The sequence below is a fragment of the Eretmochelys imbricata genome, chromosome 6 (genome assembly GCF_965152235.1).
Source record: "Eretmochelys imbricata isolate rEreImb1 chromosome 6, rEreImb1.hap1, whole genome shotgun sequence".
Taxonomy (NCBI): Eukaryota; Metazoa; Chordata; order Testudines; family Cheloniidae; genus Eretmochelys; species Eretmochelys imbricata.
This window is the reverse complement of record NC_135577.1, coordinates 73,299,592-73,326,076: the sequence shown is the minus strand read 5'-3', so window position 1 is coordinate 73,326,076 and position 26,485 is coordinate 73,299,592. Positions and strand designations below refer to the sequence as shown.

The window sequence follows — 26,485 nt, the reverse complement described above, 5'->3', positions numbered from 1 at the left end:
TCCTACACTATTTTTATATCTTTCTCTATCTACAGCCCACACTTTTTCCACCTTTGTGCCTGCTTGTGCCATGCTGTGTTTCCAGCCACACATCTGCCTACATCCAGCACCATTCAAAGGACCACCCAAATATCCTTCTGTATCCATCCAACTAACATATGGTTTTCAGGTGCTCTACCTTGTCTGCCTACCATGATTCTTCCCAAGAGGCACTGCATGTGTGTGTGTTTCTATTGCTGTAAAAAGAAAAGGAGGACTTGTGGCACCTTAGAGACTAACCAATTTATTAGAGCATAAGCTTTCGTGAGCTACAGCTCACTTCATCGGATGGATACAGTGGAAAATATCTTGGGGAAATTTTATATACACAGAGAACATGAAACAATGGGTGTTACCATACAGACTGTAGCAAGAGTGATCAGGAAAGGTGAGCTATTACCCCCGCTCTCCTGCTGGTAATAGCTCACCTTTCCTAATCACTCTTGCTACAGTCTGTATGGTAACACCCCTTGTTTCATGTTCTCTGTGGATATAAAATTTCCCCAAGATATTTTCCACTGTATCCATCCGATGAAGTGAGCTGTAGCTCACGAAAGCTTATGCTCTAATAAATCTGTTAGTCTCTAAGGTGCCACAAGTCCTCCTTTTCTTTTTACGGATACAGACTAACACGGCTGCTACTCTGAAACCTGTCTATTGCTGTAAACCTTGTCCATCCTCCAACACCCCACATGCCATCCTTTATTATTCCTTGATGTACTGTGGTCTGTAAGCACTTTGGCAGATGGATGTTGTCTTTTTATTTTTCTGCAAAACACCATGTATATCTATGGCACAGCAGTAGTAATGTGCATGGGGATTACACAAAGGTAATATGCATTTGTACATGCAAACTGGGGGGCTGCATGTGCAATCACTTATCTGGGCATGCACTCCACTGTTCTGAGCATGCAGCTGCATATGTTCCTTATCTGACTATGCCTGTACATATGTATTTCACATGCACAACTCATATGGGGTCTGATTCTACAGTCGAAGGAGTCACATAGGTGTAACTTAGAGCAGAATCAGGCCTCTAGTTTCAAAAAATCTGGCCCTGAGGTTGAAAAGTTCACCCTTCATTCTCCAAGTTGCTCAGCACCCAGCCCCATTTCCAGCTGTCTGCCCTCACTGCCTCTGTCTCCAGGCTCACTGACTGTAATGCCTTTATAAGCCTCCTCCCACTTGCCACAAAGGATCCCCCAAATTACCACACAGGTGGCAGAACCAGGCAGCACGAAGGAGTGATCCCTGTGTGTATGATGCCCTCTCCCCAATAAAAGTTCTCCCCCATCTTCCACTTACTGGATATTTTTCTAGCGGCTCTGTCAGAAGCGTGTCCCCAAATATGGTCCTGCAGTACTCAGCCATCTTAGCCTGCTGTCTGGGCCTAAAGAATAATGCAATAAAACAAGAGACATGAACCTATGGAGTCTGGAAAAGAGCATAAGCAACCCTCCTCCACCATGCACCTTCCCCCAAAACCCACCCCTGCTACCCCGCCCAAAGAGTTAACCCTAACTTCCCCTCATCCTGATCTCTCACACAGGCTCTCTGAAACCCCTGTCCAGGACTAACAGCATCTGCCCTGCTCTATCACCTCCCCAGCATTAGGCATTTTTGGGGAGGTTGAATGGGAGTGGCAAGATGGGATTCACTGGTTTGATCATCTCATCTTTCGGCATCAAACACCTCTGATCCCTCCAAGAAAAACTTCTAACACTGCAACTCCAATGCTTCACCTTGCTACCCCCAGGCTCAGACACCCAGGAAATCACAACTATGTGTGAGGCAGCTGGAGAGGTTGTGCTTGCTTCTACCTCTCCTCTCAGACAGCAAAAAGTTAATTCTTTCACGTGAGTTCCCCAGATGTGAGCCCACCAGCAACTACTGGATACTCACGAGTCAACATGGTTCTCAAAGGACAGGATAACCGGGTAGAGAGAGGTTTTGAAAGCACTTTCTGCAATGGCCTCAATGACATCCTAAACAAGAAGAGACAGACAGACAGAGCATTACTATAGTGTCCTGAGACAGGTAGCCACCCAGCTTTCACATCTCTGAGTTGATCTCTTCCAGCAACTCTTCCAGGCATGACTAAACTTCCTTTTCACACACTCCTCTCGTCTGGTCTCTCAGCATGTGACGTACAACCTGGATTCCCTTCTTTTATACTCAATACTTCACATTCAGAGGTGATGCAGAAGGCATAGGAGGGCCAGTGTAGATCTTGTTACATGGGTATGATTAAAAGTAAATATATCTAAAGGGAGACTAAATTTGGTGTAAGATTCACTGAGGGGGATACTGCAACACATACTTCCTCTGAATTTGTCCATTTGTCTGTCATTTTACTTACCTGTAAAATCCTTCTTGATCCTGACTGTCTAAAAGCACAGCAAATGGAAATGCTCAGCAACCAGCAGTAACTAACATTCCAGATGCTGTTGCCATGGAACTGTTCTCAACAATATTGATTTCTTTTTTAAAATAATATTTTCCCCAGGCCCCTATTAAACTGCCATGAACTTTTCTCTATTTTCTTTCCCATTGTTGCTAACTGGCAGGTTCCAGGAGCATAGTTTTTTTCCTTTGTAATTATCTGCCCGCACTTACTCCTGCTCCATTCATTCAGTGATATCATACAATCCATTGTATACCGCATTATAGTACATGGACTGCAGAGTTCAATCCATTGGGCCAAATTCAGCTCTGGTGTAAGCTTCAGGAAGACAGTGGCATAATGCCAGGGATGAATATGGCCCAATGACTTCAATCTATGCAACCCCTGCCCCGCAACGCCAAAACCCTGATTCAACAAGCGGTTTCTCTCTAAGGAAGGCGGCTCCAGTGCCACTTCAGGGGACCACTTAAGCGGCATTTCAAAGGCAGCTGCTACAAGTTCAGAGGAGGAGAGGGTGCAAAAGATGCTATTAGACGGACGGGGTTGGAGATGGGGGATCTGTGTATTATATAAACTAAAAACTGGGCTCATGCTGTGTTAACAGGCTCTAATTCCAATTTAAGGTTCATTCACATGGTTTAGCAGAACCCCTCTGTGCAATTATAGCTTCCATAATACATAATTGTGCTATTATTTGCCCTATCTGTAGTGAACTGCTATGCAAAAGCGACCCCATGATACCAAAAGAGGTAGCCTGGGAAATTGCCAGCACTAACTATTACAGACAGGTCAAGGTACCTGAGCAGTGAAGGAGAAAGTTTTTTTTTTTCATATGTCTTGGTAATAATGAAGTGCAGGAATGCGGGGTGGGGGAAACACAGACTAAGTACAAGAGAGCTGTTAACTATTGGCTTCTGTCTGGTGGGATCTGGCCTTTGCCCGAGTGGACTGAGGGGAAGTGAGTGTAGTCTTGTGTGACTTTTACCATGCACCGTTTTTGTAATTTATGCAGTTAAATACACTAAAACAAAATCCTTCAGCGTGAACAGCAAGTTCACCAGGCAATGAAGCATGACCCTGGGCTGGCTCTCTTTCCCCGTAGAGCCTTTGAGTGAATAGTCAGGGAAGCTGTACGACCAACATCCCAGATGGCTGCTGCTCTGCTGGATGCATATCGCGTACTCCCATGGCATGGTCGTGACAAAAGGAATTACCCCCACAGTGCCAATATTTAACATTACAAACCTGCTGTAGACATCAACCTGTAGAAGACAAAAAGGCTCTCTCTTAACCCTCGTGGACTTCTGAAAAGATGCCTGGTGCTTGTCATTTGTCTGAACTCACACAGCTATTCATTCACACACACATCCATCCACCTACACAACCCTCCAACAACTAGGCACTCATCCATTCAACCATACATCTCTCCATCCCCCCAGCCACCTCTCTGATTCCCTATCTGACAATTCACAAGTATTTCACCTCATCTATTCAGACCCATCCATACAACAGCCCCGCTACTTTCTCCCTATCTATCTACTTTCCCCCAATTAACCTACACATCGGGCCACCCTGTTGAATATAAGCTCGTCTATCCATACACCTGTGTCCCCCTGCCCATTCTTCATCTATTCACTCTCGGTACAGAGAAATAAGTACAAAATCAGGACAATTAATCTGTGGAGACAATCCCTCACTTTGAAGAGAATCTCAGTTGTCATGGTGAATCCATGGGTGATGATGGGCTCCTCATCTGGGGGACGACCCTTCCAGCAGTCCAGCTCCACACAACGGCAGCCAGATAGCAGGCTCTGACGATACATTTCAGGAGATGAGATGCCAGAAAACTGGCCAGCTGGAGAGGGGCAGGAGGAGAAGAAGAGACTCTGGTTTGCCAATTATTCATGTGAGTGCATTCTGCATGGAGAGCAATAAGAAGGGGAAACAGCTCTGTGCACACCCGGGGCAAGCATGCACTCCACACTTCAGAGAGATTTTAGGTAAGTGGGCAGTGGAGCCCTACCTAACACTTCTTCCTCCCTCAAAGCATGGCCTATACCAGTGTGTTTACCGTTTGCACATTGAGGGATGAAGTGTGACGGTATCCACCTACCACCAACCCCCGAGGGAGACACCTGCCCAGTCAGTTGGGAGGGACACACAACTACCTGCTCTTGAATTCCTGAGGGATCTACACCTGCCCAGCTGTTGGGAAGGGGTATGGATCTGCCTTCAAGTCTATGGGGTTATACATCTGCTCGGCTGCTTGGGCAGGACACCTGCTTCTCCTTGAAATCTTAAAGCATATATACCTGCCTTGTAGGGTAATACCTCCACCCAAAGATAGGCACATGCCCAACCAGTGAAGAGTGGCACACATCTGCTCAGCCTAGGGACTCCTGAGAGAGACACACATCTGGCCAGATGTTTAGGAGAGACAGGAACCTGCCCTCACATCCCAAGAATACCCGTGCCTGTCTATATGGTCAGATGATGAAGCCATAACCTTGCACTGTGATGGAGCTGGTGATGGGAAAAGACCCTGGCTATGAGCTTGAGGACAAAGAATTGCTCACCCTTCCTACACTGGAAATGTTATACATGCCCTATCACACCCCAGCTACAGGCCATCCCAAAAAAGAATACATCAGACACAAGGAGACTGTGACTCACTGGCTTGAGTGTTTACGCTGATCTCCCTAGTACTTTTGCCTTGCTTGGCGTCACCCAGGCCTGCCCTTTCTACAGAAGAGCAGAGTATGCTTTTTCTTTTCAAATCCCTACCAATGGGTCGATTCCTTACAAACTGCCCGATTGCTGCCCAGCATACATGGCACATGGGGCAAAACCCATCTTCAGTGTCGGTACATGTGCTTGGTGCAACACACCTGCTTTGAAGCTAGGGGAAGATCCCTGGTATAGGTGTTTCATCCAGTGGAGAGATACCTGTCAAGTAGGTGTTGTGTGATGAGTTGATGAAGTAATGTGAGAGTGGCTGGGTCATGTCCTGGTACAGCACCACTTTGTCCAGTGATACAATATTGTTTTCAGGGCCACAGAGGAACCAGACCATCCCCTCTGGCGACAACTGCCCTGCAGGGAAAACATAGCTATAAACCAGGGGTTGGCAAACTTTTTGGCCCAAGGGCCACATCGGGCTACAAAACTGTATGGAGGGCCAGGTAGGGAAGGCTGTGCCCCCGAAACAGCCTGGCCCCCAACCCCTATCTGCCCCCTCCCACTTCCTGCCCCCTGACTGCCCCCCTCAGAATTCCCAACCCATCCAATACCCCTGCTCCTTGTCCCCTGACCACCCCCTCCCAGGACCCCCTGCTCCAAACCCACCCCCTGGGACCCCACCCCCATCCAACCCCCCCTGCTCCCTATCCCCTGACTGCCCCCCTGGCCCTATTCACCCCTTGTCCACCCGACAGGCCCCCCCGGGACTCCCACACCCTATCCAACCCCCCCGTTCCCCGACCGCCCCAGAACCTCCGCCCCATCCAACCGCTCCCTGTCCCCTGACTGCCCCCAAGACCCCCTACCCAATCCCCCACTGCCGCACGTGTGCCACTGCCACCCCCTTACCATGCCACTCAGAGCGGCAGGAGCTCGCAGCCCTGCTGACCGCAAGGCGGCATCACTGTGGGGGGAGGCAGGACAGCAGGGAGAGGCCAGGAGCTAGCCTCCCCAGCCAGGAGCTCAAGGGCCGGGCAGGATGGTCGGCCCGCGGGCCATAGTTTGCCCACCTCTGCTATAAACAGAAGTGAAACGAAGAGGCCTGGCTCCCTTGCAGGTGGGTAATGCTGAAACACAGGGGCCTGCAGGAGTTAGACTGGCTGCTCCAGACACTCTGCTAAGCATCAGTGTAATGTGCAGTGTGAGATGATTCCATAGCACTGGAATGATAGAGAGGCAGTGTGCTGAACAAGACTCACCTCTCTGGATGTTAATCCCACTGGGTTCGTACTTCTCTATCAGGCCCTGCACCTGCTCTGGTTTGGCAGGAGGGAAAAGCATGTCATTGAGGCGGGAATCTCGCTGTTTCTTGTTGATAAACTTTGCCAAGTGCTCTTTGGTCATGTAAGGCTTGGCTTTCGAATGGCTAAGGGCAGAAAATCAGAGAGGAATGGAAGAGGGAATGTATTTAAGTATTACTGGAAAACCTCTTTTACAGCAGTGAGACGCAAGCTAACCCTTCCTGCAGCTGGCTGTGCATGCCCATCTCTCTGGACTCCCACCATTTCCTAGAAGGCCTTCTTTTCTCTGAAGGCTCCAGCTCTCTCTCACTTCCTCTACCTTGCAGCACCCTTTCCTCTTCTTTGTATCTTATTTCTGTTCTATGCGTATTTAGTGCTGGTTAAAGGTTACACAGATTGGAGACCAAGGCCAAGGTTTTCAGAAGTGATCAATGGTTTTTGGTGCCTCAAGTTTTGGGTGCCCAACTTGAGAAACTATCAAGGGGCCTGATTTTCAGAAGAGCTGAGCACTTACCTCTGAAAATCAAACCCATTTAAGCCTTCACCAGCTTGGCCACCTGCACACAGAGGGACCCAAAATCATTGGTCACTTCTGAAAATCATGGTCTAAAGTTCTTTACCTGTTCACTGCACAGGTTCAAGTGCAGAAACTGGCAGTGCACACTTCCCACCCATTTGATTCAGCCTTGACCTGTGACCACCTCTAGCAATGAAGAGGGTAGTTCAGTCTCCATACCCCTGCCAGGCCTTGCCCTCTCTTTTGAGGCTGTCAGTAAGCATGTCAATTCCATTGGTGATGCGGACACCTGCACATTAGGAGCAGGACTGAGAATGAAGTCACTTCATACACCCCAGTCATCTTGCTTCAGTTGTACCGTATCTTCCTCCTTTATTGTCCCCCATTTGCCTGTCTTTTCCCCTCATGAAACAAAGCCTGCCCCTGCAGCATGAGGAAGACTCACAGAGAGGTGAATATCTCATCGATCTCCGGACGGGGACACAGGTTCATCAGGAAGGTTTTATACACTTTCTCAGGGAAGTCCTCTGGATTGATCGCATCATTCTGAAAATGAAACCGCAGCTCGCAAGTATTGCAAACCCATGTCTGCCGTCACTTCCTTATTAGAGCCAGTTGCCCATATTCCTATTGCCCTGCTCCGTAGTACCTGGAGTATCCCTGTTTGTGGTCATGTGAATTAGCACACAGAGCATCAGACGTTGCTTAGAGGAACAGGGCAAGTAATTTGTGATGGATTGGGGGAAGCTATTTCAATGGGGTAGTTGTGAGTTGTCCCTGGTGTCCCTTGGGAAGGCGCAGTTGTTGCGTGGATAAAGCAGTGGCCTGGGATTCAGAATATCTGGGGTATATTCTTGACTCCACTATTGACTTGCTGAGTGACTTTGGCCAAGTCTCTGTGCCTCTTTTTCCCTTTTGTCTACCTTATCTATTGAGACTGTCAGCTCTTTGGGGCCCTCAGTGACACTGTAATAGAAATAATAATAATTGATGTCATCATGGCTGGGGACGGGGTAAAGCTACAACATGGTACAGACTATAGAGTTTCACAAAAAGAAAAGGAGTACTTGTAGCACCTTAGAGACTAACGAATTTATTTGAGCATGAGCTTTCGTGAGCTACAGCTCACTTCAACGAAAGCTCATGCTCAAATAAATTCGTTAGTCTCTAAGGTGCCACAAGTACTCCTTTTCTTTTTGCGAATACAGACTAACACGGCTGTTACTCTGAAACCTAGAGTTTCACAGTAATTTAGAGTGTTGGTCTGGGAAGTCTACCTCTTTGGGGCTGTTTTAGGGATAGCAACATCATGGTCAAGAGGTCAGGGCCAGGGAAGGTATTGTCCTGTAGCTCTGGATACCTCTGAATATGCCAAGAAGTCACTCACCTTGCCCTTTGGAAGGTGACAAGCATGTAATGCAGCTTCTACCCTCTTCCTGTCTGCAGGAAACATCTGAAAAATACTGAGAGAGAGAAGGGCAGTTAGAGCCTGCAAAATGACAATTTGTGAAGAGCCGTGAGAGAGAGCAGAGGTTGGGGCTGCTGGCAGGTGCAGTCAGAGGGTGGGATAAGATGGGGTGGGGTAGTGGGGAGCTACAATCAGAGAGAGGGACAAAAGGGTGAATGTAAAACTGGTTCACAGAGAGAAAAAGAATAGATACATGGTGAGATGTTATGTACAAAATGCTTAAAGGTATTTAGGGGCCTAACTCCCATTGATATCAATACATAAATACCTATGAGGACCTGGACTTAATATTTTACAGGAGGTATTTCCACTGCTGCTTCAATTCAGAGGTTTCCCCAACCAAGGCCAACTTTAGTTTCTGCTGGGGACCCTATAGGACAAGGGAGGGCAAACTACAGCCCATGGGTTCGATCTGGCCTGTCAAGGCTTTCAATCCGGCCCACGGGATTGCCAGCCCCGTGGCATAGCGGGGCTAATCCCTGCCTGCCCTAGCCCCGTGCTGCTCCCAGAAGTGTCCCTTAGGCCCCTGGGGGAGCATCACATCCCTGAGGCCCCTGGGGGAGGGAGGACAGAGGGCTCCGTGCACCGCCCACCGCAGCTCCCATTGGCCAGGAATGGGGAACTGCAGCCAATGGGAGCTTTGGGGGTGGTACCCACAGTCGAGGGCAGTGCGTGGTGGAGCCTCCTGCCCCACCCCACACCCAGGAGCCACTGCCGGACATGCCAGCCATTTTCGGGAGTGGCGAGGGCCAGGGCAGGCAGGGAGCCTGCCTTAGCCCTGCTGCGCATCGCTGCCACCCTGGAGCCCCTCGAGGTAAGCGGCGCCAGGCCGGAGCCCGTACCCCGAACCTCTCCTGCACCCCGCACCCCAACTCACTGCCCTGAACCCCCTAGCCCCCTGCCCTGAACTCCCGGCCGCACTCTTCCTGCACCCCGCACCCCAACCCCCTGCCCTGAGCCCACTAGCCCCCTGCCTTGAGCCCCCTGCCACACCCCTCCTGTACCCCAACCCCCTGCCCTGAGCCCCCTACCATACTCCACAGCCCTCCTGCACCCCAACCCCCTGCCTTGAGCCCCCTCCTGCACTATGCATCCCCTCCTGCACGCCCAACCCCTGCCCTGAGCCCCCAGCCCGCTGCCCTGAGTCCCCTCCTGCACCCCGCACCCCTCCTGCACTCCAACCCCTTGCCCTGAGCCCCTTCCTGCACACTGCATCCCCTCCCACACCCCACACTCCTTCCCACACCCCAACGCCCTGCCCCAGCCGTACATTCAGGGCAGTTTTAAACTTCTTAGAAAGTGTCCATGAGGCCCCTTACTCTTAATATAGAAGAGAATTTATACATCATTGGGGAAAATCAACCCTGTGTTAGAGCCCCTTTACATTGTACCAGTTAAACCAATACAAAGGGGTCATCAGGCCCGCGAGGAATATCTCTGGCATAAGAGACCCTTTCTAAGAGGCAGAGGGCCCATTGAAGCGTGTAAAGGGAGCCATGGAGGGGTTGGGGGCATAGTCAGGAGAGTCCTGTGTCCCAGCATTTCTACACTACTGCAATGGCTGCCCAGGTGTGCACCAGGAGCTAAAGTAGCCCTGCTCTGGAGAAGGGCAGTGCGAACCACCTCCTCCGTCACTGCACCAGCACAGATACGGGGGGAACAGGGCCTCAAGCCCGATTCTGCTCTCACTTGCATTGGCGTAAATCCAGAGTAACTGCTGAAATCAGCGGAGATACACTGGTATTAAACTGGGATAAACTGGGGAGAAGGCCCAAAGATTTTATACACAGATAACGGGAAAGCAATTAAAGAACACATCAGCTCAGAATTCCCAGAGGGCAGTAAGAAACACAGGTGTCCCAGCACTGCTGCCAGCCAGCAGACAGCTCATTTAGAGATGGACCAGGACCAGAACCCCTTAAGATTCTGGAGGGTGGTTAAAATGAGATTTGGATCTTACCCAGCCTTGGTTTTGCAAAACAAAACCCCAACAAATGAGGCTTTATACAACCCAGACCAGACCTGGTTGTTGATCTCTACTCTAATTGAGATCAGAGGGCTAATCCCAGGGTTCTTCTTACTGCATTAAAGGGTAGCCCCTGCTAGTGGGATCTCCCAAGGCATATCCCCCCATGGCCTAACCCCCTTCTGGGGACAGCCAGAAGAGACAGAAGTCCCTTTCCCTCTTCTTTGGGGAAGGACCAGAATCCCTAAGAGGTAATGTCTTCCTCTGGGTGCAGCAAGGCAGACAAAGCCAGGTTGGGTTCTCGTCCCTTCACCCACCTGCTCTGTTTTCAGCCTGACTGGGTGCACAATGAGATATAAATGCCTGTACTCACTTCCTGACAGGAATTTTTCCTTCAGCATTGAGTTGCATCTTCAGCTTCACCAGGCTGTGAAAAAGAGCAGATTAGACAAGAACATGCTTGTATAACCTTTCCAGACCCCACATACCAGGATTCAGGGAGAGGGAAAGAAACTCAGATGTTAACTGCCAAATAGAGTCCTGTCTGCGGCATTGCTGTAGTCGCATTGGTCCCAGGATATGAGAGAGACAAGGTGGGTGAGGTGGTCATATCTTTGATTAGACCAAATTCTGTGGGTGAGAGAGACACGCTTTCAAGCTACACAGAGCTCTTCTTTAGGTCTGGCAGATTTTGAGATGCTACCCACCAGCAGAGGTTTAGTCCTACTCTTTGGGAAGGAGGCAGACAAAGATAGGCAGTCAGCACAGTATATAAATACTTCTGTACCACAATGAGAAATGAGAAACACCTAAGAGAGGTGGTTTTATTTGTTGCTCTACCATGATCCCTGTGGTCAGTTAAATAATATGACACAGTCCTGGAAAGAAAGACTCAGTACGTGTCAGGGCTAATGTGATCCTGGAGGGAATCTTCCCTGGATATAACTCTTGGGGCTCTCGATTTAATTGCTTTTGTATAATACCAAGCATATGCTTAACTGGCTCACTGTGTACTTTGGTTTCAGTCATTCTCATTATGGCTATGTCTACACTACACACCACTGGCAGTGGCATGTAGTGTAGGTGTAGTTGCATGTTGCAGTGAAAAGCACACCACATCTGAGTCTTTCCCTGCTGCTGGAGCCTTTCCCCGCTGCCAGTAAATGGGCAGAGCCCTTCCCCGCTGTAATGGGCATGCTAAATTAAATTGTATTATGCCGTTCAGCCACTAGGTGGCACTGTGCATAAAAATCCCTTTTTTAACAACCCTCAATCATACCACGCAGAGCATTAAAGGATCTTATGATGAACATAGCTGGTATGTATAAGCAAGTTCTGGGACCAGTCCACATCTGGTACAGGAGCATGACATGGTGTCAGTAGTAAATTAAGAACAGACACAAAAGGAAAACAGCAACAGATGTTGCAGACAAAAGGAACAGCAACAAAGGTTGCAGGATCTCATCAATATGCCACTCTTCAGTGCCCCAGAGAACTTCAGCTTTGACAAATCTTTCCAGTGGACAGAAAGAAAGCAGTATTTTGCAAGATTTTGAATTGCAAAAAACTCCACAAAGAAACTGGAGATATACAGCGATCTTCGCTAATATATGCTATGGGGAAGCAGGCAGAGCATATCTTTAAATCCTTTGACTTTACTGAAGAAAGTCATGGAGATCACTATGAAAGGGTTCTGGCTATGTTAGATGCATTCTTTATAGCTCAGAAATGTGGTTTACGAAAGAGCATGTTTTCACCAGAGACTTCAAGAACCAGGGGGAAAATAATGAATGTTTTATAAGAGCTCTGCATACATTGGCTGAAAACTGATTTTTGGCAATGCAAATCATGAAAGTATCAGAGACAGGCTAGTAGTTAGTGGGTTAGCAGATAAAAACCTTTCACAGCAGCTACAGCTGAAGAGAGGTTTAACACTAGCGACAGCTATGCAGATAGCAAAAGAGTCAGAATTAGTCAAACAATATAACAAAAGGCAGGAGCAATTTGAAAACCCTGAAACTCACTAAGCTATAAACAGACACTTAAGTGTTAAAAGTCATTGTCATAAAACCCCTGAGGCAAGGAGAGAGAACTCTGAGGCTAAAGCTGTGTCTACACTGTCACTTTCAGCGCTAAAACTTTAGTCGTTCAGGGGTGTGAACCCCCCACCCCCCGCACGACAAAGTTTTAGCGCTGAAAAGCACCAGTATAGACAGCACTCCCAGTAATAAAGCTGCCACCGCTCATTCGGGGTGGGGCTTTTTTATCGCCAGGAGAGCTCACCCCCGGCGATAAAGCGTGTCTACACTGCCCATGTTACAGCGCTGCCGTGGCCACACTGTAACATGGGCAGTGTAGACATACCCTGAGAGACAAATTCCAGCCTACATGCACAGTGGGTGCTGCATGTCCAGTCACAGGCAAACAGCATAATGTATGCATGAAATATGGACATTTTGCAGCTGTTTGCTGCACCAAAACAATCAGGGAGTTGACTCACATTACAGACAATCAAGAGCCATTATTTCTGGGATCTATCACTTGTGATGACAGAGAGCCTTCCTGGAGAGTGAAACTGAATATTCATGGAAAGACTATTGCCTTTATAATTGACTCAGGAGTTGACCTCACAGTCATCTCAGAAGGACTTACAATCACCTTCAACCCTTTCCAAAGCTGAAGTTACCTGAGACAGCTCTGACAGTATTCTGACCTGCATGGGCCAGTCCACTACAGAAATAACTTACGATCTGGATGCATCGCTTTTGTCTTTGTATGTGATCTATGGGCTACAGACCAACAGCCTTCTCAGCTGCAGTGTGGCAGCCACGATGGGCCTAGTGAGACAAGTGGAAGAACTTGATGGAATATTAGGTCATATTGGACTTCTGAAAGGCAATCCAGTACAAATAACCTTAAGAGACAATATTGAACCATACATACATACACCTCGAAGGATTCCTACCTCATTACATCATAAAGTGGAAACCGAGTTAAAGAGAAGGGAGTGGATTCGCATATTAGAAGAAAATTTCTGAGCCAACAGCCTGGTGTGTGCCAATAGTACCAGTTATAAAGAAAAATGGAAAAATGTGACTCTGTAGATCTTAAAAGACTATATGAAGCAGTTGTGAGAGAAAAATATATCCTCCCAACACTGGAAGACTTCCTCCCCAAAGTGAAAGGGATGCCTCAGCCGGATATCTAAACAATTTCTTTAGCTAAAGCAAGTGCTACAGTTATCACACCCTTTGGGAGATTTTGCTTTCAAAGATTACCTTTTGGGATTACCAGTGCACCTGAAGTTATCCAAAGAAAGATGGCAGAATTGTTAATGAGCACAAATGAAGTTATAGTTTTCGTAGATGATATTCTGATATATGGATCTTCAACACAACAAACCACTCAATGAAGTCCTAAGCCTAATCAGTCTGGATTGATGCTAAACAAGGAAAAATGCATTTCCGCCTACCCCAAATTTTGTTTTTGAGACAGACCATAAACAGAGATGGAATCAGTCCTAGCCCTGAAAAAGTAAAAGCAATTTGAGAATGGAATGCACCAACTAATGAACCAGAACTGATATAGGAGTACTTGTGGCACCTTAGAGACTAACCAATTTATTTGAGCATAAGCTTTCGTGAGCTACAGCTCACTTTATCGGATGCATAAAAGTGGAAAATGCAGCGAGGACATTTTTATACACACAGACCATGAAAAAATGGGTGTTTATCACTTCAAAAGGTTTTCTCTCTCCCCACCCCACTCTCCTGCTGGTAATAGCTTATCTAAAGTGATCACTCTCCTTACAATGTGTATGATAATCAAGGTGGGCCATTTCCAGCATAAATCCAGGGTTTAACAAGAACGTCTGAGGAATGGGGGGGGGGGGTAGGCTTGAATAGAGACTGGGAGTGGCTAAGTCATTATGCAAGGTAACCTATTTCCCCTTGTTTTTTCCTTATTCCCCCTCCCCCCCAATTCCTCAGAAATTCTTGTTAAACCCTGGATTTATGCTGGAAATGGCCCACCTTGATTATCATACACATTGTAAGGAGAGTGATCACCTTAGATAAGCTATTACCAGCATGAGAGTGGAGTGGGGGGAGAGAAAACCTGGATTTGTGCTGGAAATGGCCCACCTTGATTATCATACACATTGTAAGGAGAGTGATCACTTTAGATAAGCTATTACCAGCAGGAGAGTGGGGTGGGGGGAGAGAAAACCTTTTGAAGTGATAAACACCCATTTTTTCATGGTCTGTGTGTATAAAAATATCCTCACTGCATTTTCCACTTTTATGCATCCGATGAAGTGAGCTGTTGCTCACGAAAGCTTATGCTCAAATAAATTGGTTAGTCTCTAAGGTGCCACAAGTACTCCTTTTCTTTTTGCGAATACAGACTAACACGGCTGCTACTCTGAAACCTGTCAGAACTGATATATATATATATACTGAGCTAGTAAATTACCTTGGTCAATGCCTACAAGACCTTTCTACAGTGATAAAACCACTGAATGAATTGTTGGAGTATATCTACAGTGCAACTAAATACCCATGGCTGGCCCATGTCACCTGACTTGGGCTCATGGAGCTTGGGCTGCATGGCTGTTAAATTGTTGTGTAGATATTCAGGCACAGGCTGAAGACCAGACTCTGCGACCCCGTGAGGGGAGAGGGTCCCAGAGCCCAGGCTCCAGCCCAAGCCCAAATGTCTACATTGCTTAAACAACCCCGCAGCCTGCGTCTGAGTCAGCTGTCACAGGCCAGCTACAGGTGTTTAGTTGCAGTGTAGACATACCCTTAAAGTCGAACACATCTTGGCTATGGGGCCCAAATCAAGACATTTTCTTCAAAAAGGTAAAAGGATTGATCTCAACTGCTCCATTTCTCCAGTACTGTAATGTGAACAAACCCACAAGGGTCAGTGCAGATGTAAGGAGCTATAACCTAGGTGGGGCATTGTTGCAACAACATGGCTCTGAGTGGGGGCCAGTTGCATTGAGCTCTTGCTCCCTTACAGGAGCACAAAACTGATATGCATAGATTGAAAAAGAGTGCCTGGCAAGCATATGGGCATGTGAGAACTTCTACAGAGATCTGTGTGGACTGGTAACAGACAATAAATAGCTTGTAAACCTCATCAGTGGAAAAGACCTGGATCAAGCACTGCTCAGATGCCAACATCTACTGCTAAGGTTAATGAAATTTAACCCAGTTGCTAAATATGTTCCTAGGAAAAATCTGGTGATAGCAGACGCTCTATCACAGAGCCCAGCATCACACTCAGCTACCTGTGAGCTTGAAGATGACATAATGGCAAATGTGGATACTGTGGCTGCATACAGACCAGTGTCAGAAAAGGGATTCCTCCAGCTAAAAAAACCCAACCTTGACAGACACTCAACTTCAAGAAGTTCAAGTTACATTTGAGGCGGCTGACTCGAGTATCTAAAGGACACTAAGGAAGTGATAAGAGACTACTTTGTGGTGTGTGGACAATTGAATGAGTCAAATGGACTTGTGATTAAAGGCAATTTGCATCGTAATTCCAGACAAATGAGTGGAGAAATCCTAAACCTCATCCATGAAGGACATCAAGGATTAATTAAATGCTGTGAACGGGCCAACCAGGTGGCCAGGCATCAGCAAGGAGATAAAGAATAAAGCATCTGCACATGAACACTGCAGAACTAACAGACCAACACAACACAAGGAACCCTTAATAACAGCACCTCTACCAGACGGACCTTGGAAGAGACTCACTGAAGATTTATGTGAATTCAGAGGCCATCATTACCTGGTCTTCATGGACTATTTTTCCACATACATAGAAATAGTGTATTTGAAAGACATAATATGCCACAGTGTTATTGAGAAACTGAAGTCCATTTTTGCTCAGTTTGGTATTCCAGAACAACTAGTGATGGGCAACGGACCACAATTCACTGCAGCAGAATTTAAGTCATTCCAAACAAAATATGATTTTGACCGTATTTACTAGCAGCCAGTTTTACCCAGAAGCAAATGGAGAGGCTGAAAGAGCTGTAGAGAAGGCTAAGAAAATCTTACAGCAGGAAGATCCTTTCCTTGCTCTTCTGTGTTACAGATCAACACCAATAGCAGCTACTGGATATAGTTCAGCACAAATCCTGATGGGAAGACAACTCAGAACTACTATTCCATCTTTGGAAAAGAATCTATTTCCAAAGTGGCCAGGAATGAAGAGAATAGCCAAATGGGATAAAAAGGCTAACAAAGCTTATGAACACTTTTACAACAGATGTCACTCAGTTAGAAAACTGCCAGGTCTAGAGACTATGTTCACGTCAAACTGGATGAGGAAAAAGAATGGATAATGCCAGCTGCCATAAAGAAAAAGAATTCAGCACCCAGATCATATGTGATTGAGACCAACAGTGGAGACTTCAATAGAAACCATCAACATCTACAGCTTGTTTCTCAGAAAGAACAATCAACAGAGCAAACTACAGATGGCAGATGCACAAGCAAAAGAAGACGACTCAAGGATTCCAAACTGACCACAACCAATCATTGCAAGTAATGGACACCCTTTCACCATTGCCAGAGTCTTTCCTTCAGTGTGGGGAAGGGCTCCAGAAATGGGGAGGCAGCAGGATGCTACATTGCTAAAAATAGCAGTGTAAATGGGTAGGCATGGCTTGGGTGAGTAGAGAACTGTCTAGGGCATGTACTCAGGTATGTCCCACACCCTTCAAGCATGTCTTTACTCTGCTCGTCTAAGCCAGGCTTCACCGTTTACACTGTTATTTATACCCATTCTACGGAGACTACGCCGGTATACACCCTACATGCCGCCAAAAGAAGGGTGCAGTGTACATGCACCCAAAGTGACATACAGCCTAGATACCACATTGCACCTGTTGTTATGGGCAACTGAGTTCAGACAAGGTTTGTTGCTGAATTGCAGAAGCCCTTTGCTCCCAAGGAGCCCACCCTGGCATCATTCTCTACGGAGACAGGCAGGGAGAGCAATGGGTTGGAGTTTTAAAGAGTATCATTAATTGGAAGCCACTTACATTTTCTCCAGGAAGGTGTAGCGAGATGCATTGGATGTCAGTGGATTTCTAACGATGGCCATGATATCCTCAGCCCAGCTCTGGCAACAAAACAAATGCAATCAGAGGTTAGAAAAATGGCACCAATCAGGACATGGCATCTGCACTCTGAATGGTGCTGACCTCCCATCCCGTCCTCACAGCCTGAGGAGCAGTGCGCACCCTCCAGTCCCTGCCACCTGCCTAGTCTTGAGCCCCTGTTTCTACACCTGCTTACAGTAGGACCTTGAACTTACCCTCCTATCCTTTGCTTTGTCCACTTTAACTGCAGGAAGGAGGATGATGAAGTGAACAGCAGCAGCACATTAATTCCTTCCTTCTGCTTGCAGGGGCTCCAAGCTGGAGCTCAAGGGCACTGTACCCCCCTCTCTTTTGGAACGGGATTCCTGTCCCTTGCAGCTGGCAAGCTTGTCAGTCATGCTCAAGAAACAGGGGATTTAGAATTCCCACCCTCCCGCTTTCCACTAATACTACCATTCCTGGACATCCCTGGTGGTCCATTCCCCTGAGGTCTCAGATACCTTGCCAACACTCTCTTTGTAGGAGACAAAGTTGTGGAAAGTGAGATCCACCATATCGGGGCCAGTCACAACAGTCAGAGTCTTGAGCAGGAAGTTGTTGTCTGGGAAATCTAAGTTAAAAACCTCTCGGAGCTTCTGGCTCTGCAAAGGGAAACAAGGTAAAAATGAAGGGGGATGGGTAAACTGACACCAGAAAACAAGACCCAACCCAAACCTTTACCCAAATTTGCACTGAACCCTTATGGAAGCTGGAAAAAGTTTTTAGAAAACTTTTTATATTATTCATTTTCACTGTGGGCCTCTGTACTTCCTGGGTCCAGTGGGAATGTGAAGAGGTACTAGAGCAGCCTGGCATTTCTGATCTGACCAAGAGATCTCAGGAGAAACTTTCTTCTTGAGAGATCTCCAGTGATGGTTGCCAATTGTCTAATCTCAAAAAACTAACAGTCTTGCCTCACCCCTTCCCCAAAACCCTACCCCTCCCCCTCCCCCGCCCCCTCTGGGTTGGGGGTGCAGGCTCTGGGGTGGAGCCAGAAATGAGGGGTTCAGAGTGCAGGAGGGGGCCCTGGGCTGGGGCAGAGGGCTGGGGTGCAGGAAGGGTGAGGGCGCCAGCTGGGGATGTGGGCTCTGGGGTGGGGCCAGGGATGATGGATTTGGGGTGTAGGAGGGGGCTCTGGGCTGGAGGTTGGGGTGCAGAGGGTGGGAGTGAGGGCTCTGGCTGGGGGTGTAGACTCTGGGGTGGGGCCTGGGATTATGGGTTTGGGGTGTGGGAGGGGGCTCCGGGCTGAGGCAGGGGGCTGGGATGTGGGAGGGGGTACAGGCTCTTGGCTGGGAGTGCGGGCTCTGGGGTGGAGCCAGAAATGAGGGGTTTGGAGTGTGGGAGGAGGCTCAGGGCTGGGGCAGGGGTTTGAAGTGCAGGAGGGGGTTCAGTGCATGGGCTCTGGGAGGGAGTTTGGGTGCGGGAGGGTGCTCAGGGCTGGGGCAGGGGGTTCGGGTGCAGGAGGGAATTCAGGGTGTGGGCTCCAGGCGGTGCTTAGCTCAGGCAGCTCTGGGGAAGCAGCTGGCATGTCTCTGCAGCTCCTAGGTGAAGGCACGGCCAAGCGTCTCTGTGCGCTGCCCCTGCCCACAGGTACCACCCTGGCAGCTCCCATTGGCCGTGGTTCCTGGCCAACGGGAGCTGCGGAGCCAGTGCTCAGGGCAGGGGCAGTGCGCAGAGTCCCCGTGGCTGCCCCTATGCCTAGGAGCCAGAGGGACATGCTGACTGCTTCCTGGGAGCCACGTGGAGCTGGGTAGGGAGCCTGCCGGCCCCACGCCAACTGGACTTTTAACGGCCCGGTCAGCAGTGCTGACTGGAGCTGCCAGGGTCCCTTTTTGACTGGGTGTTCCAATCGAAAACCGAACCCCTGGCAACCCTATCTCCAGTCCAAATTTGCAGACATTGCCGATATTGTAATGTATGGAATAAGGTGACAGACACTACTGAAGCAGGGTTCCTGAGTTTATTACAAACAAGCTGTTTGTCAGCATCACACAATAGTCTTAAGGCTGGATTACTGCAGTACTCCTTACTCCAACATAACCATAACATTATCTCTTCCCAATGCAGCTGGAGTGTTAGTTATGATCTTTAAAGCCCTCCATGGTCTAGGACCCGGTTATCTGAGAGATGGACTCTCTCCCTGTGTCTTGTGCCAGTAGTTGTGATCGCTTGAGTCACGCTTGCTGCCAGTTCCTGGAGTTGGTCCCTCTATAAAATGAGTGTCAGAGCCCCTCACTTCTGGAACCTGTCTCCCCTCCATTCCACCTCACATTTGTGACCCGCCAGAGCCTGAGTTGGACAAGTATAGACCTTCTCTGATTAGTGTAATATGTATTTCATTACTGGATCACGTTAAGGATAATACATGTCAATTTTTACAGAATCTTTGTAGAATTATTTTTCATTAATTTTCTTCATCACCACGTAAAATCTCCCAAATGTAAGGTGCTGCGGTGCAGGGCACCACAATTTACAATGAAATAAGTAACATTCACAAATCATGAAAGAAGTGCATTAAATTCACTATATAAATGTAATCCTCCAGCCAAAACCAAACAAACGGCCTGATCCTGCCCCTCTTGAAGTCAATAGCAAAATTGCCACTGACTTCGGTGGGAGCAGAAGCAGGCCCGACTTCTAGCTGCATATGTGCAGCTAAACTTCTAATCTGCTACCATAAACGTAGTGGCCCAGATTCAGAGGTGATGTCTAGTGGGTGTAGGTACAAGGGAGACTGAGTCTACAGTAGTGTAACTTACAAGTTGAGGAAAGTGTGAGTGGCAGTCTCTTAGAATCACTTTCATTCACCTCTGAATTTGGCCCAAGTAAAGTAAAATCAGTTGCTCACATACAAAATGGGAAGTGACTGCCTAGGAAGGAGTACTGCGGAAAGGGATCTGGGGGTCATAGTGGACCACAAGCTAAATATGAGTCAACAGTGTAACACTATTACAAAAAAAGCTAGCATCATTCTGGGATGTATTAGCAGGAGTGTTGTAAGCAAGACATGAGAGGTAATTCTTCCACTGTATTCCACGCTGATTAGGCGTCAGCTGGAGTATTGTGTCCAGTTCTGGGTGCCACATTTCAGGAAAGATGTGGACAAACTGGAGAAAGTCCAGAGAAGAGCAACAAAAATGATTAAAGGTCTAGAAAACATGACCTATGAGGGAAGATTGAGAAAATTGGGTTTGTTTAGTCTGGAAAAGAGAAGACTAAGAGGGGACATGATAACAGTTTCCAAGTACATAAAAGGTTGTTAAAAGGAAGAGGGAGAAGAATTGTTCTTCTTAACCTCTGAGGATAGGACGAGAAGCATTGGGTTTAAATTGCAGCAAGGGAGGTTTAGGATGGACATTAGGAAAAACTTCCTAACTGTCAGGGTGGTTAAGCACTGGAATAAATTGCCTAGGAGGTTGTGGAATCTCCATCATTGGAGATTTTTAAGAGCAGATTAGACAAACACCTGTCAGGTGTGGTCTAGATAATACTTAGTCCTGCCATGAATGCAGGGGACTGGACTAGATGACCTCTCGAGGTCCCTTCCAGTCCTATGATTCTATGTCTTCAACTCACAGTAAGCCCAAGCTAGCCTAGCCTGGTGTAGCTAGCTTTGCAGTGGGGATGCTCCATCCATGCTAAGTGCTACCCAAGTAATTGCATCCACACTGGTGCTGTACTAGCCTACGTGCTGGGATGAATTTCTGGTGTGCTATCCTATAGTTCTTAGTGATGCATTAAACTGGACCACTCTATTAATTCATTTGCCTGGTGCTCTCTCTTACCTAGCATGGAGCTGCTGTCTGTAGGAAGAACATGAGAACAATGCTTTAGGTAAATAATTTCCAAGGGGAAATACTCCTTATTCCTGCAGACAGCTCTGAAGGCAAAAGAAAACAGCATTTGGCTGCAAGAATTTTTAATGAGAATGTCATTAAGGAATTCAGTCTGCAAACCTCAAAGTGATTTGTAGTGCAACTGACTGGGACTGCTCTTTCTCTCTCTCTTTCTTGTCCACTAAGCATACAAATTCCCCCAAATTATGGGTCTTACAGACATCACACCTTCTGGCCAACTGGCAGCCCAAGAGGAGGGCTTCTTGGACAGCACCTCCATTCAAATGCTGTGTAAGTGCAGCAGAAATGAAGCAGGCAAACAGGAGGTCAAAAAGCCAGTGCAGAAGAAGGGAGAAGTTAGACCAAAAAGTACATCCCAGGTAGAGCTGTGGGATAGGATTGGAGGTCTACCAGCACCAGTGCTTGATTATCCTGCCTTTTCACCACAAAGTAGGGTGGGCTGCCGGCCCAGGCTGAAGCAAAACCCAAGATCAAGACTATGCCCTCAGCTGTGCTTGCTAGCTCAGGCTTAAAGCACCTTCTTAACCAGGGTTAGAGATTTTTGTGCGTGTGTAAGCAGGGGAATGGTCCCGCTATTGTGGGGAACCTTCCTGGCTTATACACTACCCTGGTAAAACGGGCTAGCGAAAGGATCTGAGTCCTTGCTCCCACCTCTTTTATCCAGAGGGCTCCCCTTCCACTCTCCTGTGTGGCAGAGTCCTCGTAACCCCAACAAGGCTGGGCCCAGGATTTCTGGGGCTCAAACCCCCAACCTTGTTGTGGTCACTTAGGTCAGGGTCTAGCATGTCCCCACTCTGGGGTGCTCTCTCTGCTCTGGATGCTTCCCTGACCTACTGATCATTCCACACAGTCCAAAGCAAATACAATTTATTAAACAGCAATTAATTTTGAAAAAATAAGGAAAATGGTTAAGGAAAACACATAACCCCACTCTGAGGGACGGGAACATTAGAACTAGCATCTCTGGAATGTAAGGGAAGTTCACAGTCTGTTCCTCACACGTCCCAGGCCTCCTGCCCAGGCCCTGGTTGTGCTGCAGGGATGCTGCAGGTCAGACATGCTCTGGCGGTGGCCACACACCTTCAGGCTCTAGGTGGCAGGACCTATCTTCCCAGAGCCAGCCCCCCTGTTGGGGTTATGATCCCCCTCCAAGTCCGGCCCGCAAGGCCTCTTAGCTGGGGCACCTCCCTGCGCTGATCTCGCTGCCCAAGGTCCCCCATCGCTCACCACTCCAAGCTGCTCACTGCACCCGGCTCCGGACTGCTCCAGCCCCAGCCCCAGCTCCACTCTGCCTCCCGCCCCCTGGGCTGCTTCTCTGGCTCCTCTGGCTCTGGTTGCTGCAGATCTCCTCCCAACACAGGTCTGCTCTCGGGGCTGCTTCTCTGGTTCTCTCTGGCCAGCATGACCCTGCCCCCCAGCTCAGCTCAGGCTCCTGCTTTCTCCTTAGCTCAGCCCCACTCTGTCTGTAGTCTGTTCCCTCATTAGCCTGCCCACCTGTCAATCAGGCTGACCTGGAGCATTGGCCTCTCCCTATTGTTCTTGCGGACTGTCAGTCTCAGAGTCCTGATTTCTCATTGACCCTTCCCCTTTTAGTACTGGGAGATGGCCAACCAAAAACCCCCACTAAGTTTTAGTATGGGGCCAACAGTACCCTTACACGTGGAGAGAAAGGGAGCACGGGCAACACCTGGGTTATCAACTGGGCTAACTCTGCAGTAAAGATATATCCTTGTTGAACACATGCAAATACATGCTTGTATTCTATTACAATTCAAATCCCAGCTCTTCCTTTCCTGTCATTGAGTTTTCTGGTCACATTTGGATTGTAAATGGCCAGATTTTCAAAACAGCTCAGCACCCAGAACTTCTTATGTGCTTGTAAAATGCAATGGACACCCAAAGGCATGCTGTAAATTATAAGGTTTTATTTTTCAGGCATTTTCTATTATATTTTTATAGAGTTCAATGCTAGTTGAGTCTGTGGTAAACATCTACCTTTAGGAAAAGGTAGATACCACCCCAAGACTATCAAACTAGCTTCTGTAACTTCCAAGAGCAAAGTGCCTTCTCCCATAGGGTGATTCCAACAGCCAACATAACATGAATGCATTTGAAGTATGGGGAGGGGAGGGGAAAGACTGGAACAGAGACTTTTAAAAAAATCACTCCGAAGACTTTTATTTTATAACAGAGTAGGAATCTCTAGCACGGTCTTGTAGTTTTATTTTGTGATTTCTGTCCAATGCAGAGGAGTATGTGTATAGTACATACTTCCCTTTCTGCCTCTGCCTATGCAGCAAGGCTCCTGGTATGATCAGGTCAGACTTCAGTGATCCTTAGTGTTGCCAGGAGTCCGGTTTTCGACTGGAATGCCCGGTCAAAAAGGGAACCTGGCGGCTCCGGTCGCTGTTAAAAGTCTGGTCAGTGACGCAGTGGGACGAAGGCAGGCTCCCTGCCTCCCAAGGCTCTGCACGGCTCCCAGAAGCGGCCGGCATGTCCCTGCGGCCCCTAGGCAGAGTGGCAATCAGGGAAGCTCCGCAAGCTGCCCCCGCCTCCACAGCGCATCCACTGCAGCTCCCATTGGCTGGGAACCGCGGCTAATGGGAGCTGCGGGGGCAGCACCTGCAGGTGTGGGCAGTGCGCAGAGTCCCTTGGCCCCTCCTCCGCCTAGAAGCCGGACATGCCGGCTGCTTCCGGGAGCCGTTTGGAGCTAGGCAGGCACGGAGCCTGCCTTAGCCCTGCTGTGCTGCCGACTGGGAGTCCCCTGAGGTAAGCACCGCCCGACTGGAGCCCTCAACCCAACCCCCTGCCCAGCCCAGTGAAAATGAGTGAGGGTGGGGGAGAGCAAGTGTTGGAGAGAGGGGGGATGGAATGAGTGGGGGCGGGACCTCAGAGAAGGGTCAGGGCCTCAGGAAAGGGGTGTTCAGTTTTGTGTGATTAGAAAGTTGGCAACCCTACTGATCCTCATTACAAAAGCCTTCATGTCATATGATTTTAGTCTTGAATTTAACTTCATGCTACAGACCTGCTGGCTGTTGTCCAAATTATTTACCTCCCACATACTACACCATGAAACTGAGACAATAGAGAAATTGTGGTTTATGTTGAAGAAGTTTCCTGTATTTGTTAGAAGCTGTCTCCTCCTCCCCTTCCTTTTCTGTTATTTGGTGTTGCTTATCATGCAGGTAAGTCCCTTTGTTGTTCACAGTTGAGTCTTGACAGTCTGAAAGCTGTCATCTAGAACTGCTACCTTTGAGTTTGTTCTGCTAGACAAACTCATCAAATTCAGTACTGGCAATATCTTGATACTGTCATCTCACCATGACATAACATCATGTTTGCAGCTTTTTATCCTCAAAGCACTTTATAAACATTAACTAAGTAAGCCTCACAACACTCCAGTAAAATTAATTGTTATCCCCATTTCACAGATAGGGAAATTGAGGCACGGAAAAGCTTTAAATAGGGAAGAAGGACGGTCTTTCGGTTAAGGCCCTGGACTGGCTTTATCTCCCAGACATAGACTTCACATGTGACCTTGGACAAGTCACATACTCTCTGTGTGCCTCCATTTCTTATCTGTTAAATGGGAATGACCGTACTCAGAGGGGTGTTGTGAGGATAAATTCAATCATGTTTGTGAGGTGCTCAGATACTGTGATGAAGGAGGCCAAATGGTTGCCATACATAAAGGTTGTTTGTACCACCCCACAGAGTCAGAGCTGCAGATAGAACCCACGAATTCTAGCTCCCAGCCTAAAGCTCAGACCACAGTCCCTTATTATATCATGACAGTTTCCTCACATCATGCTGCAATTTCACAACACAATTAGACACAGTGCCATTTTACATGAGATTGCCAGGTAAAAACAGGTATGATATCATTAAAAAGAAGGAGAGGTTAATTCATGCCCCAGCCCTATAATTCATGCCCCAGCCAAAATGGGACTTTATAAACCAGCAACCCAGTGATTCAGCTTTAATCTCAGCTCTCCACTCTTTTCCCACTTCTCTGATTTCCCTAGTAGCCTCACTTGAACAAACCAGAGTCAGAAGCCAGGGAAACAAACTCTCTTATGCAAATATAGGCAAAGAACCATGCAGACTGCTAGAGTTGGAGAGAAAGCAGCCTTTCCTCACCCTCAAACGCAATGCCAACATCACAAAGCTGTGGCAACTGAATGGTAATCAGCTTTTACTCCAGTGCTACATGCTGGCAACATGATGGAGTAGTTATAAGGCAGCAGCTCCATAATATGGCAGCGAGTATGTTCGCTGAACATGTCTAAGGAAAATCTAAGCCCAATAGTAAGATGTAACGCTCACTTTCTTATTAGCCTTGCCCTATCCCTAGACATCGGGACGGCTTACTGCTGAGAATTCTCTAAGTCTCATGATGGTGAGGGCCGTTCTGCTGACATGTGCATGGAGGGCTCCACAGCTCCCAATCCTCACAAGATTTAAGACCCCATCACTCTGAGCAGCACAGGTAGCTACCAGGGAATTGGGGGAGAGGAGTTATCCAAATGAAGTTCCCTCGGCTCTTGCTGTTGCCCATGGGAAAGAGTCACTTGGACCATGGGGGAGTTGGGAACACAGTGGGATACAGATGCATGGGGCACACCTTCCTGATGTGTGGCCAAACTAGAATTCACGGATTTTAATGGAGGATTCTGCCCCATTGCCCCCAGTAATTTTAGCCATTTTAGTATAAAATTCAATTCCTAAATAAAACTAACCATTACAGGAGTGGGGACCAGACAGCTTTGTGCCCCAGGGTGCCAAACAGCCACCTCCACCAAGCACTGAGCCTTTCCCTGCCTGCTTCCTCCCCTAGTATTTGGAAATCACAGAACTGTAGGACTGGAAAGGACCTCAATAGGTCATCTAGAGCAGTCCCCTGCACTGAGGCAGGACTAAGTATCATCTAGATCATCCCTAACAGGTGTTTGTCTAACTTGTTCTTAAATACCTACGACAGAGATTCCACAGTCTCCCTAGGTAATTTGTTCCAGTACGTAACTACTCGCACAGTTAAAAAATTTTTTCCTAATGTCTAACCTAAATCTCTCATTCAGCAATTTAAGCCTGC

At 47.9% G+C, this 26,485-nt stretch overlaps 1 protein-coding gene across 7 annotated transcripts in view; it reads right to left on the bottom strand.

Moving 5' to 3' along the window:
* Positions 1–26,485, bottom strand: part of PLCB2 (phospholipase C beta 2) — a 68,490-nt gene that overhangs the window by 28,869 nt on the left and 13,136 nt on the right. For 6 of the 7 annotated variants that reach the window (XR_013346379.1, XM_077818896.1, XM_077818898.1 and 3 more), the window contains exons 4-13: positions 17,998–18,138; positions 17,438–17,517; positions 10,748–10,801; positions 8,328–8,403; positions 7,386–7,486; positions 6,382–6,548; positions 5,390–5,536; positions 4,141–4,298; positions 1,942–2,024; positions 1,345–1,429 (exon numbers count right to left, since the gene is read on the bottom strand). Coding sequence is in view for 5 of the 7 variants with exons in the window: in XM_077818896.1 (XP_077675022.1) it covers positions 1,345–1,429; positions 1,942–2,024; positions 4,141–4,298; positions 5,390–5,536; positions 6,382–6,548; positions 7,386–7,486; positions 8,328–8,403; positions 10,748–10,801; positions 17,438–17,517; positions 17,998–18,138 (1,092 nt within the window). In the remaining 2 variants the exon portion in view is untranslated. Of the gene's footprint in view, positions 1–1,344; positions 1,430–1,941; positions 2,025–4,140; positions 4,299–5,389; positions 5,537–6,381; positions 6,549–7,385; positions 7,487–8,327; positions 8,404–10,747; positions 10,802–17,437; positions 17,518–17,997; positions 18,139–26,485 lie in introns of those variants that run through there. The other variant, XR_013346380.1, reaches the window with a different exon arrangement.